General features: G+C 40.7%; 1 protein-coding gene across 2 annotated transcripts in view; it reads left to right on the top strand.

The window, feature by feature from the left end:
* Nucleotides 1-14,942, top strand: part of APBB1IP (amyloid beta precursor protein binding family B member 1 interacting protein) — a 64,009-nt gene that overhangs the window by 39,823 nt on the left and 9,244 nt on the right. For both annotated transcript variants that reach the window (XM_059493418.1, XM_059493408.1), the window contains exon 10: nt 2,977-3,087. In XM_059493418.1, the coding sequence (XP_059349401.1) occupies nt 2,977-3,087 (111 nt within the window). The remainder of the gene's footprint in view (nt 1-2,976; nt 3,088-14,942) is intronic.

Raw genomic sequence — 14,942 nt, 5'->3', positions numbered from 1 at the left:
TAGAGAATATGTTGTGTCTTTTATGGCTTTTTAAGACTGTCCTTTGTGTAGAAGGAAGTGACTCAGAGTAATCTACCTGGCTGAATCAAGTTTACTTACATTTAGTATTAAAAAATATCTAAAGAGTCTGAATTGCCAGCATTGCATGTATTGCACATAAGGGCAGCTGGCTTTTAATTTCCACAGTGATGAGGTAGAACAATGGATTCTGTGACTGGTGGTTTTTGGTTTTGGGTTTTTTTGTGTACTGAAAACCACTTCTGTTACCACTGCTCATGGTTCTGCTCACTGTTCTGCTCATGCTTCATATTTACCACTGCTCACTGTTCTGCTCATGCTTCATATTTAGAAATGCTGCTGTTGGTGAAGCTTTACTGTTAGGATTTGTGTTTTGAAACTTAACACTTCTGTCATTTCCTGATTAAAGCACAAAGGGGAAAAAAATTTATCTTGTAAAGAGATGTTGTGCTGCTGCTCCAGTGACCTGTTTATAACAGAGCCACAGTGAAACACAGATCACCTTGCTGCTTTCACAGCAATTTATTTTGACTTTACCTGACCCTGAGATAATGACTTTCATGCCTCAAATCAGGCTGTACACACAACATCTTATCAATTAGGATCTAGAATGCTATTTAGAAGGCACTTAAGGTGGAAAAAGTGTAAGAGTAGTCAAATGCAAAGTCCATCTTGGACATTTCCTTCCATGCCTCCAACAATGACCAGTAGTACAATGCCAAAGCAAGGCAAGCATGTCCTGAGAGTTACTCAGCCTTTTTTCATCATCCAGTGATACCTGTTCCAGTGACTTTTCATCATAGTGCAAATGAGGGAAGTGCTTTCTTTTTTCAGGTGATAGGCTGTAAACATAGGCTCAGATGGAGAGCACAGTCCCCTTGTTTCAGCTGTTTAGCACTTTACTGCCTGTTTGTCATTACAGGCTGTGTGCCATCCTGCCTGTAACTGAGCAGTTTGAGGAATTGTGTGCTTTAAAGTCACTATATTACCACAACAAATCTAGTTCTCTAGGAGATAGTCACAGCTCTTTAAAATGGTGGCACAGTCATCTGTTTGCCCCTGCATCTGTAACAGGCTTCAGCAAAAGGATGCCTATGCCCATGTCTTGGCCATTCCAGAGAAAGTCAAATCTCTTAGTTCAAGTCTGTGTTAATGGTGATCTAAGTGATTGCTGCACTCTGTATTGGAACAGCTGAGGATGAGGTACACGTGTCTGTTGTGGAGATCTAATCTCTGGGACATGAGCAGGATGTTGTGAGGGTGTTAAACATCTCAAAGCACTTCAGTAGAATTCAGTAGAGCTCTTCAGTTAAAGCCCTTAAACTATGACAGTTCATCCCTTGTCAGGGCAGCATGAAAAGTGCACGTGCACCTTGCTCATCATTCAGTTGTGGGCAGAGCAGTCTGTCTTTGAGGTACAGAAATGAACAGTTGGCAGACAATGATATCTTCAGCTGCTGCAGCTGTTTTAAAATTCATCCAATATATTCCTGTTTTCAGTATTTACAAAAAAGCAAAGTTCTGGACTACCTTTGGCACTTTGTGCTTGCTGTAAAATACATGGTAAAAGTGAAAATACAGGGGCACGTTCAGATAATTTCATACACATGCTAGGGGTGGTTTTTGTTTCAGGGTTCTTTGTTAACAAACCAGCATCAGTCAGCACTGCTGTCTTAATTTCTTTCTTCAGCATTGCCCTGCTTACATCTCATTCAAAAAAGGGCTGTTAATGGACAGGGTCACAAAACAAAAGCATCAGAATTACAGATAATTAAAACATCTATTTCTGCTAATTGTGTTGCTTTGTCATGTTAACGTTGCTGTGTCATGTTAACGTTGCACAAATACTCACATTAAGAGCCTTTGTCCCTTGCATAAAAATCTGTTCCTTGGAAGATAATAACAACTGCATTCATATTGGTCTCATCACTATTGCCTGGTTCCTAAAGGAAAGGAACAACACATTATACGGGATGGATTGGAGCACATTTAGGAACTTAAGGATGCTTGAAAAACCGAGGTCCACACACTCACTGACAAAATCTCTGGCATCATCAGCTGCAGCAGAGACAGGAGAAAAAGAGAAGTCCTGTCTACATCTAGTGGGAAGTGTTTCACCACATATCGTACTTGCAAACTCAATTTGTAAATAAAGCCAAAACTCAAGGGCATGTTGTAAAGTATCATTAAGAATGAGAACAGGAGACAAGAACCATCGTATGCATAGTATATCATACCCTCATATCATATCATACCCCATTTTTAGGGGTAGAGGGAGCTTGTGGTTTGTTGTTTTATTTTTCCTTTTTTCCCCCACGATTTCCTGATTTCTCAGTTTAGCCAACAGTGACCATGTGAAATGGCTATTTCTGCATTTCCACACAAAGGATTGCAAAAGTTACTGTAGGCAGAATTCATCACTGAGAAACACCCAGCAACAGAAACCTTGTTACTTTAGCAATATATTGTAAACAAGCAAATGTTATGATAAACAGAAATAGAATGATGCCAAGAAATTTGAGAAAATTCAAAGCAAAACAGATTAAATGTTGCTTATGTCCTGATGAGGTTTGTTTGTTACATGTACAAAAGAAAAATAAGCTCCCAAAGCAATTTAGAACCCCAAACCTTCTTTCTCCACTCAGAATTTTAAGGGTGTGGTTTATTACTGTGGTGTTCTCTTTTGTCATATTAGACATAAGCTAAAATCCCCACACAAAGCAATGAAGCACAGCATAACCAGAACAAGAGCAAAATGTTGAACTGTGCTACAGATCATTCATAATATGTATTGACCCTCTTCCTATTTTTGTTCTAAGAAAGCAGACACCTAAAATTAATCCTTGTTTTTTCAGTCAGCTTCACTGTCATTCATGCATTTGATAAAGGTTCTATTAATGAGTTTCACATCAAAATTCAATTTGCTCTAACAATGATGGGCTTGGTTTTCATTTGTAGACATCACGGGATCTGGCATGCTTCCTTCAGTTTGAGAACGTGAACGTGTATTATGGGTATCAACACAAAGTGAAGTATAAGGCACCTACAGATTACTGCTTTGTCTTAAAGGTAATGTACAAAAAAAAGTTCTGCAAATATCACATGGTTTCTTTTATATGCAAACAATTGCTATTTACACTAGTGATAAGATAGAGTAACTCCTGCAAAATCATGTGTGATTTCTTCTTTTCTTCCTTATTATCAGCAACATACATTTAGGACCTTAATTTTATTACTGACAGTCCTGTGATATATGTCTACACTGCATCCTAAAGTTTTCTTCAAACAGGGTTGAATATGCTGACTGTTCAGGTGACTGGACACATTTGGGCAGATGGCACCCAGGGCAGATGTATGATGAGAAGTCTGGCAGTCTCTAATTTTGATGTTATGAGCACTATGGATTATACACCAAAAAGCATGTCTACTTTTTTTGTGGTCTAGTCATACCTGTTGAGGGGTTTGTTGAACTGAGATGCAAAATTTTGCAGGAGTAGGCATCTCATTTGTCATATTTTATTGCACTGCTGTTTCTGGAAGGAAGGAAAAATCCGTTGCTCATCCACTCATGAAAATCAATGCTTGTTCTTGAATAAGTATCTCACTGCTGCCTCTCCAGGTAATAGCACTGCAAATAGGCTGGGAATTCTGCATCCCTCTCAGGAAAAGAAAAGAAGCCCCTGTTTTTCACCGAGTTTAGACAGCAGAAATGAAGTTTGAGGTTGTAGCAGTTTGCTATCTGTCATATCACTGTGTACAAGACAGAAGATAATCTTCTTGCTGCTCTTCTTTTTATAGGCGTGCAGTGGGAACAGAGTATCAGAAAGCACAGTATCTTGCCATCTCAGAAAAAAAAGTACAGGAAATATTCACATCAGAGTGTGGTACTTGCAGTACCACATTTCTGGCTGTAGTCACACACTTAAAGCACTTTTTAATTCAGTTCCAAAATGTCTGATAGCTTAATTTGCATATGGCCAAGCAGAAGTGGTTTATAGACAGATTTATTTTCTGACACAGATGTATCTAATTAACGCAGATTAACAGTTTTAGTACTATAGTCCTCCACAAAACACTCTACAAGAGACACAGGTGAGATTTCAGAAGTTAACAGGTAAGCATTGCTTCTGAAAAGTACAACCTTTTATGAAAAAAGGGGGAAAGGGAGCTGATGTTTAAAAAAAGAGGAAATTGATTTCTAAACAGATGACTGGTCTAAGAAATACCTGACTAATTTATTAACAGTTTTTCATATCCTGTTCACGTGAAAATAAAAGCATGATTTTTGAATGCATGTAGCAATGTGTTTAACTGTTCATAATAGTTAGGTGAATTTTCTGGACTTACTGGCATCTTTTCTGAAAAGAGGTATGCTATTTACACTAGCAAAAAGTCACCTCAACTAAAATTCTTGCTTTATCTCATGTGTGATGTTAGTGCTGTATCTTCAATGTGGAATTGGAGGAACAAGATCAAAAGCTTACACAGGAAAGCTTCATGTCTGATAGGTTTATAAATGTATGAAACCTACTTAGCAAATTGTGTTTGCTCTGATGCTTCTAAAATGTGTTTGCAGTACACTAGAAAAAACATTGTATCAATAATTATTTTTGAACAATGTAACTTAGTGATTAATAGAGTTTGTTACAGTGCTTGTTCTTCCTTTTAATTCCTACAAATCATCATTGGGTAGATTCTTTACCCGCTCAGTTTCAGACTTGGCTTTTTTTAATGGCTGACTTGCAGTGGCTGGAGTTGGTCAGGAGGTACAGGCAAATACTGATGTCTTCATATTTCTGTTGTTTTAGAGTTGAAAGTCTCCCACTTAGTGTGGCTTTCTGAGGGTGGTGAAGAGTTTAATATTTATTATAATTTCTGTACATTAATTTGAATTCTATATATAAATAGAGTATTAATTCTACTTTTTAAAGCCATGCTGCTGAAATTAGTTCTCTCATATCCTTGGCTTACCTTTGGAGGCTGGAGCTGAGGATGTAATACATCTTGAGATCTGTGGGCCGAGGGAAAGAGCAAAGTTAAATGTCAGTCTCTCTGATTGGATCCTTGGTGACACAGAAGTGTGTGGATGGTAACACTGAGCCATTTATCACACTTAGTCACATTTTTGTCCTGTCTGATTTGATCTGTAAGTCTCCCAGAAGAAAATCTCTCTTGCTGAGAGACACTTGTCGTGACATGTCAAAGGAAAACAAACCATCATTCTTGAGATATTTCTCATCCTGCCATATTTTGCAAATGAAGTCCTCAAGAAGAAATAACACTCTCTCACAGACAGATGAAGTGAGGAGAAGGCAACGGATTTAATGGGTAAACATTTGTTTTTATGATACAGGAAGTATAAAATAGTAATTTTAGTAATATAGTAATTTTGGAGGAATTTGGATGCCCAGCTCAGTCCAAGCCAGTTGGAAATTTCTGCACAGCCAAGGCTCTGCTGTGTTTTCACAGCTCTTCCATTCCCCTATGGGTGCCTGGCCACAGAGGGCAGGATAAGATTATCTGTCTAACTAGTGGGGGAAGGTAACTGAAAGAGTAGCAGCCACAGCCCATGCTAGCTGTTCACTGAAGTGGCTGTAAAGCAAAGGAAATATTTGGGGAAAAAAGAGTCTGGAAGCCTTTATTAGCTCTGGCAAGCTGTAATGCCACTTGGAAAGTTTTTAATAGCATGCCACTACATTTTTTAAAGAATTAAAAAATTTTAAGAATTTAAAATTTTCTATCTGAGGACCCCTTAGGAACTGCTATGTCAAAACAGTGAGCAGTCATCAGCCAAGTCACTTGCTCTGCTATGTTTCAAACAAAAGAACCTGCCCAGCTCAGAGGCAAGAGCTTGTACTTTGTAGTACAGGAGAAATGCAAGGGTGTAACAGCTTCAGCAGTACCTTGCTTCTGTGCTGGGTGGAAAATCCTGCTGAATTCAGAACTATATTTTCCCAGCTTTGTGAACTGAGTTGAAAGAATACCATATTAATTTCTCAGTGGTTAAGCTATTGGCATCTTTACTTCAAAACCAGGGACATGCCCTTTGTTCATACAAATGGCAGCAAATGGCCAGTAAGGTAGGCTGGTTTGGAGTTGAATATGGCCTAATACTTGAAGGAGGTGTTCTTTCTTTTCCTCCAGTCCCCAGTTGTATGATGAGCCTCCTAAACAAATAATGTGTGTATATTTGTAGTATTTGTTCCTGCTTTGAAGGTCTTGTCTCACATTAGCAGGGAGAAAAGAGAAAGCATTTACTTCCCCCCCACCCTCAGTCTTGGTCATCTTTATGTCGAGTCTTTATGGAGGGGAGAGCACTCAGGAAAAATTTTAAGAGTGAGCAGAGCATTCTTGCCATTTTTACATCTATGTTCCAGGCATTGCCAGGAATGTAAAGAGAATGCAAACACTGTAACTAATGTTAACCACAGTCCTGGTGACCTGGTTTTAGCCAGAATGAGATTTTTCAGGTTGACTGGCACAGCCCTGAATAATATGGGTGTTGCCTCAAAGTCTTCATGACATTTCTTTGACTGTTGCTTCCCTTTGATCTCTCTAAATGGGATGTGGCCTTTTCCTCCAGTTTCTTGTCCTTGGGTACAGTCAGGTATGGAGCTTGCAGAGACAGTGAGCTTCTGGTCACAGTGCCTGTCCCAGCTGACATGTATCCAGTCACCATCCAGAGCTGCTCCCTCTGTCCTGTTTCTTGTATAATCTAGGTGTTTCATTTCAACTTCAGTGATCATACCTGGGTTATGTAGCTGATGCTGGCTTGGGTGCTGGTATTAGTCTCGCAACAAGATCATGCACATCATGGGCAGGTTGCTTTGCTACTTAGCCTGAAGCTGTGGTGGTTTTTGCAGCCTGGGATATTGGAGCTGCACCTAAACTAGCTCAAATATAAGTATTCTTATCTGGATATTCCTCTTACAACTAGAGAAGCAGGATGTGTTGTGAGTGCTCCTTGTATATCATTTGTTCCCATTATGTCAGCACCCCACTGTATATTCTATACCTCAGCACAAAAATTAGATGTGCATTGCTTGTTTGTTAATAATCAAGACACTGAGGAGATAATGGGCAAAAGGGTGGGGTGCCAGAAGCAATTAAACATCACAGTGTTTACTAGCAAAAGAGGGAGCATTTTGCTGAGCTTATTCAGAAGTTTCCTTTCAGGATGATTCAGGAGACAACTGCAATAACAGAACAAAGCAGCTACTTCCCCATATCAGGCAACAGAAAGCCCAGCTGTGACCAACTAGAAGGAGCACAGTTGGCTCCTTCTGCTTTGGAGGGGAGAGCAGGACCACCTTTAGCTCTGTGTGTGCAGCAGAGCAGGACTGATGTGCCTGGGTCCTCAGGGCAAGACTGCAGCCTGGCACAGAGCCTCCAATGGAGTTGGCTTTCAGGAATCCTAAGGCTTTGGGGCAACTAAAAATGAACTGTGCTTTATTTCCCATTGGCTATTTGGTCTGTGCTGAGCTTTAAACTTCTTCAGTGTATTTGCCCTATACCACTGCAAAACAAACCTTCCTCCCTCAAAGGAAGTCCCACATTTCAAGATCCTGGAACAACACAAAGAACTCTCAGAATATTAAAAACAGAGCCTCTGAGTATAAGAAATACTTTTTTGACATTTGCTCTTGTAAATATGCAGATTCTTCCTATTTTGTACTCAACCTGTTTAATGCTTTCATAAATTTAATGATCCTACCCTTCTCTTTGACATCAGATAAAGTGAGTCTTTTCCTAATAGAGATCTCCATATGCAGAGAAGAGGAAAGGAAAGGTCAGCCGAGTTTGAAAAAGGACCCACATTCAAACCTGCCTCTCTTGAGTTTGGATTTGTCACTCTGCTCCCAGCAGAGGAGGCAGGAGAGGGTCACAGCACAGCTCTCTGTGCCACCCTGCACAGGGTGCTACCCACTCCTGGGAGAGCAGTGGTGAGGGAGCAAAATTCTCTCTGCTTTCCAGCAAAAATATATTCACACACAGCACACAGCAAGTAGGAATGGTTTAGTTCCTCAGAACCACCTTTGCATTTACAAATGTGTGGTTTTACATCTAGATTCCCTGCAAATTCTCTCATTCGCCATCTCACGTTATATGGGAATTGCTGTGGAAATAAATGAGACCTTTAATTATTTATTTTATATTCTGAAACTGAAAGACCACAAAAATAAGGCATTTCACCAGAAAGGAAGGGATCTGCCCATCATGCTAGCTACAGCATCTATTGCACTGAGCAGAAATGGTGACTGTAATGTTCATTTTGTGGATTGTCTCTGTGTGTGCGTGCGCACGCCTGCTCATCCAGGAGCTGATTTTGTCCCACCATGTTGAAAAATCTTTCAAAGCAGACAAATAGCAAGGTAATCTATATGCAAATTTGCTGGTTTAGTCAGTCTGATGTGCCTGTGACAAAGAGTGGATTTAATTATAGTTTATTGGTGCTGGTTATGCTTGAGTAATCTGAAGGTAATGGTGCATAATGCTGAATTAATCTAGGATGAAAAAAATTGGTTTCCTGGGGATAAACTGAGACAAAGGGAAATCATCCTCTATTTCTACAGCTGGGTACATTTTCCTGTGCAATCAAAACAGTTAAGTTTTCCTGGCATCATTTGACACCATTATTTTAAAAAAGAACTCTAATTGTTCGAAGAATTTTGAAAGTAAATTTTCAAAAAGAATAGCTTGCTTGCAATAGCAGCATCATTTTAGCAGGTGATTTGGCATTTAGCTGCTTCTTTCCTGCTTCCCTCCTCCCTCACACCGTGTGCTCCATGCAGGCTGAGTCATGTACATAATGCATTCAACACAAAGACAGTTAAAAAGGTAGAAGGTCAGAATTAGAGTGTTTGAGATAGAAAACACTAGGAATAACAACTATGTAGAACAAATGGCTAGTGCAGGAAACAAAGACAGAAAGCAGGAGATTTATATTTTTTTTTAATGTGAAAGATGTGGAAATTGTTTTGGTATGAATGCTTCAGATAAGTGTTTCAGAGTAAATTCATTGCTAGATTAACTGAGAAAACAGAAGTAGAAACACTTTTTAACGCAGAACACTTTCAGGTATGTGGGGTTACAGTCATGTACATGCACAGTTTTGCCAGATTAATGTATAAACAGCAGGGAGAATAAAGACAGAGAATGGACAGGGAGAAATTAAATATGATAGCTTTGGAAAATATTACTTCCTGCATAAAGCAGACCTCTTTGGTTACAATGGCTATTATATATATTTTTAATGGCCTAAAATTTTTGCCTCAGGTCATTAGAGAAATATAGGTCAAAAGAATAATTTCCTTAATAACAGAGCAATTACTCTTTTATACATAGAGCTCACACATCTTCAAGAGATCAGTTAAGTATCATCATCTTCATGCAAGGGGTGCATAGCATCTGAATTTGACCATGATAAATAGTAGATTACAAATCTGAACCATTTCAGTGTGACTTTTTAAAGGTAATGACTATTAATTCTAATTCCAGCCATGGGAGCCAGTGGAGTCTCAGCTTTTCGGGGAAGCTAGTTCAACACAGCACAAGTTCATTGGTAGTAGTTAAGGTATCCAAAAGCACTGAGCATTTTGTGAAAATTCAGCCAAAAGCCAAAGCTTGTGATCCAAAGTTAGTCACTCTTTATGCTTCTGGCTATTGTTTCTGCCTCAGAGACTGAGCAATGATCCATATATTTTGGGGCAAGGAATGCAATGAGATGCCTGAATAACTTCAGTTTACTTTTCATCTTCAGTGTTGGAAGAAGGCAACTCAAAAGAACATTTTATTGGGATATCTCCAGTTTCATGCACACGTGGCCTTCAGTCATTTGTTTTGGCAGACACAACAGAAACCACATCATTCAGTTCCCATTTCTTCAAGTTTTCAATGCATTTTATCTTTTATTCCTTAGGCAAAGAGTTTACTTTATATCTGAAAATGCTATCTGTGGACAAATATTTTTTTAACCCTCTTCAGAAAACAAACTTTATATTCGAGTGCTTCTGCTTTTTTTATCTCTAGACAGTTGATACTTACAGAGGAGACAATGGGACAGGGGAGAATGCTAGGTTCTGTTCCAAGCCTCTTCAGTGCTTTTCTGGGTGAAACATGGCACATCCTTTTTCAGCCTGATGTTTGAGATGCTCAGATTTTAGTACCTACAAAATCAGGCTCAATGATGTGACTAATTCATCATTATTAAGAGTTTTGACATTGAAAGATGAAAGTTCACTATAGTCCATATTATTTCAAAACACTGTTCATTTTTTTTTTATTTGAGAAAAATTCTGGAAAGCCTTTCTACTTGCATATTTCCACTTTTCTTTTAAACTATAACTTCTAGAGTTGTTACTGTTTAAGCAGTTGTCTTTCATAATTCATTTTGGTGCTGCATATTTCATAGGCAAAGGTGCTAAACCTTCCAGAGATGTTTTCACTTTGCTGTCAGATGATTTTAATGATCCTTTAAAGACATGGTATGCACCCTATAGCAAAATAAGTTACCTGTGTATGAGGTGTGGCATACTGGTTAGTGGTTTTCTGCAGTATTTCTCACATGGCTGTTATTGATGTTGTTGACCTCTGTGGTGTCACAGACAAGTTATTACACAGACTCTGAATCTAATTTAGTAAAACCAGACTACAGCTGCTTATGTCTGTGTGCTGGGATAAACACTCTCCTGAGACACAGGAGCTGTTAAAGGAGGAAATTGGTCCACACAGAATCATAGAATGTTTAGGGTTCTTCATACTAAGTCAGCATTTCCAGGCACTTCCAGCTGCCTAGGTTCTTCTTCAAATTACTTATTCTGAGTTATCATTTGAATGCACTATGTAGTAGATTTTGTGTGAAGCTTTAAGTGGAAAATTGAGCTTGTAAAGGTCAGCATTGAGAGCTGAGACTTCTGCCATTGTACTGCCAAAGCAATTCCACTATGATACAGTTCCTCCAAGTGAGCAAATGGTGGGGTGGGTGTGCTGTGACAATCCTTGGCTGAAACATTTTACCTTCCTACCTAAAGTGGCAAGCTTCATGCATCTAAAAACCACAAGAAGCCAAATGTCTCCATCTGAGACAGTTACTAATAATCTTGTATGGGTAGGAATTTTCAGGGCTAAGCTTGGTGTTGCTGGTGTTTGTTCCTGTGGTCTGGCCTTGCAGACAGCTGCTGCCTGGAACAGTCCTCTTAGGCCTGATCCAAAGGTCTTGTGAGGTGAGAGGGATATTTCCAGTTGACCTCAGTGGTCTGTGGATCCAGTAATGAGTTAATCTTTATGTGTCATTGATAAAGTTACATGTAAAAAGAGCCAGTGCTGCTGCTGCTTCTTGGAAAATGAGATTCATTACAGTTCTCAGCTGTGACAAAGAGATTGTACAGGGTGCCTGCATGGCTCTGAGGTGTCTGACCTTCCTTCTCAGAGCTGGAGGTTCAGCAGCCTGTAGTTTGGTCCCTAATTGACAGCACATATTTGTGACTGTGCACTTAATCACGGTTGCTGATTGGAGTAATTTAATCAAGGAACTGATTGGGGCAATTTGGAATAGGTCCCACTGGTGAATATCAGTAGTTGAGATGGATTGCCTGGTGGAGACAATAGCCAGCAAATGACAGGGTAAAGGGTAGCCAGTGAGTAACTCACATGTTATCCAGCAAGGGATACTGTCACCTTGTTCACTGACTATTCCCCCTCAATTTCTCAGGATTGTGAGACCCCCCACAGTCTGAAAATATTCATGGGCAGGGTAAGGAGTGAGTTGAGGAAATTTGCTGATGATGTTATTCAGATCATTGAGGAAAGGGCAGACTGAGCAATTCTGGAAGGCCATTTTGAGGCTGAGGTTCAGTGCTCAGTAGTTGTCAGATATATAAATCAAGGATTAGGAATTACTAGGAAAGACACAGATGATAAAACAGCAAATGTTGCCTTACAGGGCACAAGTTCATGGTTTCTGTTCACCTGTGCAGTTCTGATCCTCTCATGTCAAAGAGAATATATAATAAACTTGTAAAATATCAAGCAGGAGCAATAAGGATAAGCAAAGGTAAGGAATTACTTTGACTTGAAGAATGACTGAAGAGACTAGAAGCCTGTGGGCTAGAAAGGGTATAATGAGGATCTCTAGGCTCAGGAGTGGCATGGAAAGGTCTGGCTAAGGGTCAGACATTCAGTGGCTCTTCCAAAACAAGAATGTTACACAAAGCTAATGGCAGTCAGGTTCAGAGGAGGGGGTGGTTCTTCATAGAGTGTGTGACAAACTTGATAAAGTTGTTGCTAAAAGGTGTTGTGGATGCCAGAACTCTCTTTGTGCTCAATAAAAGCTGAAGAAGTACCTGGAAGAGAGCTATTTATGGAGAAACCCCGTGATTCTCAGAAAACCACCAAAAATCATTGCAGACAGAGCTACAGAGAAGGAAGTATCATACATCCTTATCTTGTACTTCCTCTTGCCCCCTTTCTTGGCCACTCTCAGAGTCCAGGTGCTGGGTTCAGGGACCTTTGATCTGACACAGGACAGGTGTTCTCGTGGAACTGGTATTTCCATAGGGTGCCCCAGGGCAGAGGGCTGCAGCAGCCTCTCCTGAGCACCTTAGAAGCAGATCCCCGTGGCAGGGCTGTGTGTGTGCACAGCACCATCACCTAGCTTGCTCCAGGCCTTGACCTCCTCTGCCTTGTTATGCAGTGTGGACATTCTTCCAGGTGTCTGCATGAACCATTTTTTAAATTATGGAAGCCTTCTATTTTTGCTTGTAATAAAAATACACTCTGGTAGGTGTGGTGTTTAAAAATGGGGGGGAATATGTAGATGCAATGGATTTCTTGCCATGAAAACGAAGGGGAAGGAAAAGCTCCCTTTTTTCCTTTTTTAAAGGGTTGGGTGCCATCTGCTGGGTTCAGTAGGACCTTACACACTAAAGCAAAAATGCTGGTTGCTGGTTGAGAGGTGCCTGAAGAACCGATTTTACAAGGGTTTCAGTGTATTTGCACCTCCTGGTTCTTTTGTCTCCATTGGTGATAACATAACCCAGGTATATGGGATGTACTCTGTCACACAGAAAAGTGCCTGCTTGCATTTCCCTTTTAAAGGTACCATTCAGGCTGAATTCTCTGATTTTCACTGTGTTTGGTCACCTAATGGGGAAATAGTGGAAGGAAACAAGGATTTTTGGGGCATTGTGTCCCAGCCATGTCTTGTGCTAGCAGAGCCTACTCTGAGCAGCATTCAGGCTCTCTGAGGCTGTGGGAGACAAGGACAGGCAGATGCTGGGAGCTGGAGCAGGCTCTTTGTCCAGGGGCCTAGTTACTGCCTTGTTTGATACGTGGCAGAGGTGTATAAAAACAAGATACAGCCCTGTACACTGGGCTGTGTGAAGGGGTGATGTGTGGGGTACCAGGTGGGTGAGGGTCCACAAGGTGGGCACAGCCCTTGCTCTGCAGTTAAGACACGAGGTGGCAGTGAGCTGGCACCTCTGGGCTTGCACTGGGAGCTGTCCCTTGCTCTCAAGCTGGGAGTGCCCCAGAGCAAGGTGATGGAATGAGGCAGCCACGGGCACTTCCAGAGTCAGAAGCAGACTCAGTATATTCATTGTCCAGGGGACATGGCCAGCTCTGTGTTTGCAGACTGGGACCAGCGTGAGCAGGGGAGTGCAAACATGCAGGGACTTGTGACATGGTTACAAGTAGTAATAAGGGTAATATCCCTTTGTTTTTTCTCTTCCTCACAGTTATCTCCATGGTATGTTCCCTCTCACTCCATAATTTGATGATACAGGGCTTTGGCAGCAATAGTGGCTTGTGCAGTCCTCTCATCCATCCCTTGCTACTCCTTCTCTCCCCAAGCCACAATGTTCCTTATTCCCTTGCCCTGTGTGAGGTCATGCTGTGGGCTGCTGGATTTAAAAACAGAAAAACCAAAGCTACAGCATGATGAAATGGGTTATATTTAACCCAGACCAGTTCCGTTTTTGGGTTTGTTTTTTTTTTTTTAATCAGAACATGGCCTCCTGAGCAGCTGGGTCAGGACAAGCAAGGGAAGCGTGGTGTCTGCAGTGCTGGGCAGGGAGCAAGGGACACGTGGCTGAGGAGCGAGTCTGCTGTGTTTGGCCCTGCTTTTGGGTCACCCAGCTGTGGGCAGGCTTGGCTCTGCAGCAGGACATCCCAGCCAGCAGCAGATATTTGTGAGGAGGTGGCACCTGCATGAGCCAGAGGCTGGCAGTGCTCTGTGCTGGGAGGGACCTTGCTGAGTTCCCCATGTGCAGCACTGCTCTGCTTTGGGGGCTTAATGACGCCTCTAAACCCAGTGTCCATGCTAGGTGGGGGTGTGCTTTGAATTTTTTACTGCACAGGCTGAAAAGAGAGCGAATCCTTGGAGCATATTTAGCTACTCTTTGTGCATTCACAATATTTCACTAACTGTGCACTTACAATTTTTAAGAATATAGATAGAAATGAACATATAAATAAGGGATAATAAAGTGTTTTTCCTTTGGATCCATTCTTTCCTTTGCATATCAGGAGATGGCAGTATGTTATTCCATTCAAGTTACTAAAGACTTCATCCTTCTCTGCTTTAGCAGGGAAACCAAATTCCTTCAGAGTCTTAGAGAGAATGTTCAGTCCTAGGCAAGTAGGAACTCTGGCATTTTGGTGGTCTTTGAGTTGCAAAGATATATCAACATATATCCATACTACCTTGATCAGTAAAGGAAAGAGACCCTAAATTTTGTATAAAATGAAAAAAAATGTTTTAAAAATTGTAGGGGTTTCTGGTACAAACAAATGAAAAAATGAAAAAGAATACATCTGATGGTGCTGGATTTTGAATGATCCTCTCTCCAGAACATACAACAGTTTTATATATAATTTTTGCAAAAACAGGAAGAGTAAAGAAGAATAAAAATATATAAGAAGAATGC

This window comes from Ammospiza nelsoni, chromosome 1 (assembly GCF_027579445.1).
Source record: "Ammospiza nelsoni isolate bAmmNel1 chromosome 1, bAmmNel1.pri, whole genome shotgun sequence".
NCBI lineage: Eukaryota > Metazoa > Chordata > Aves > Passeriformes > Passerellidae > Ammospiza > Ammospiza nelsoni.
Note: the sequence above shows the minus strand (reverse complement) of the source record. Positions and strands in the feature narration are given on the sequence as shown.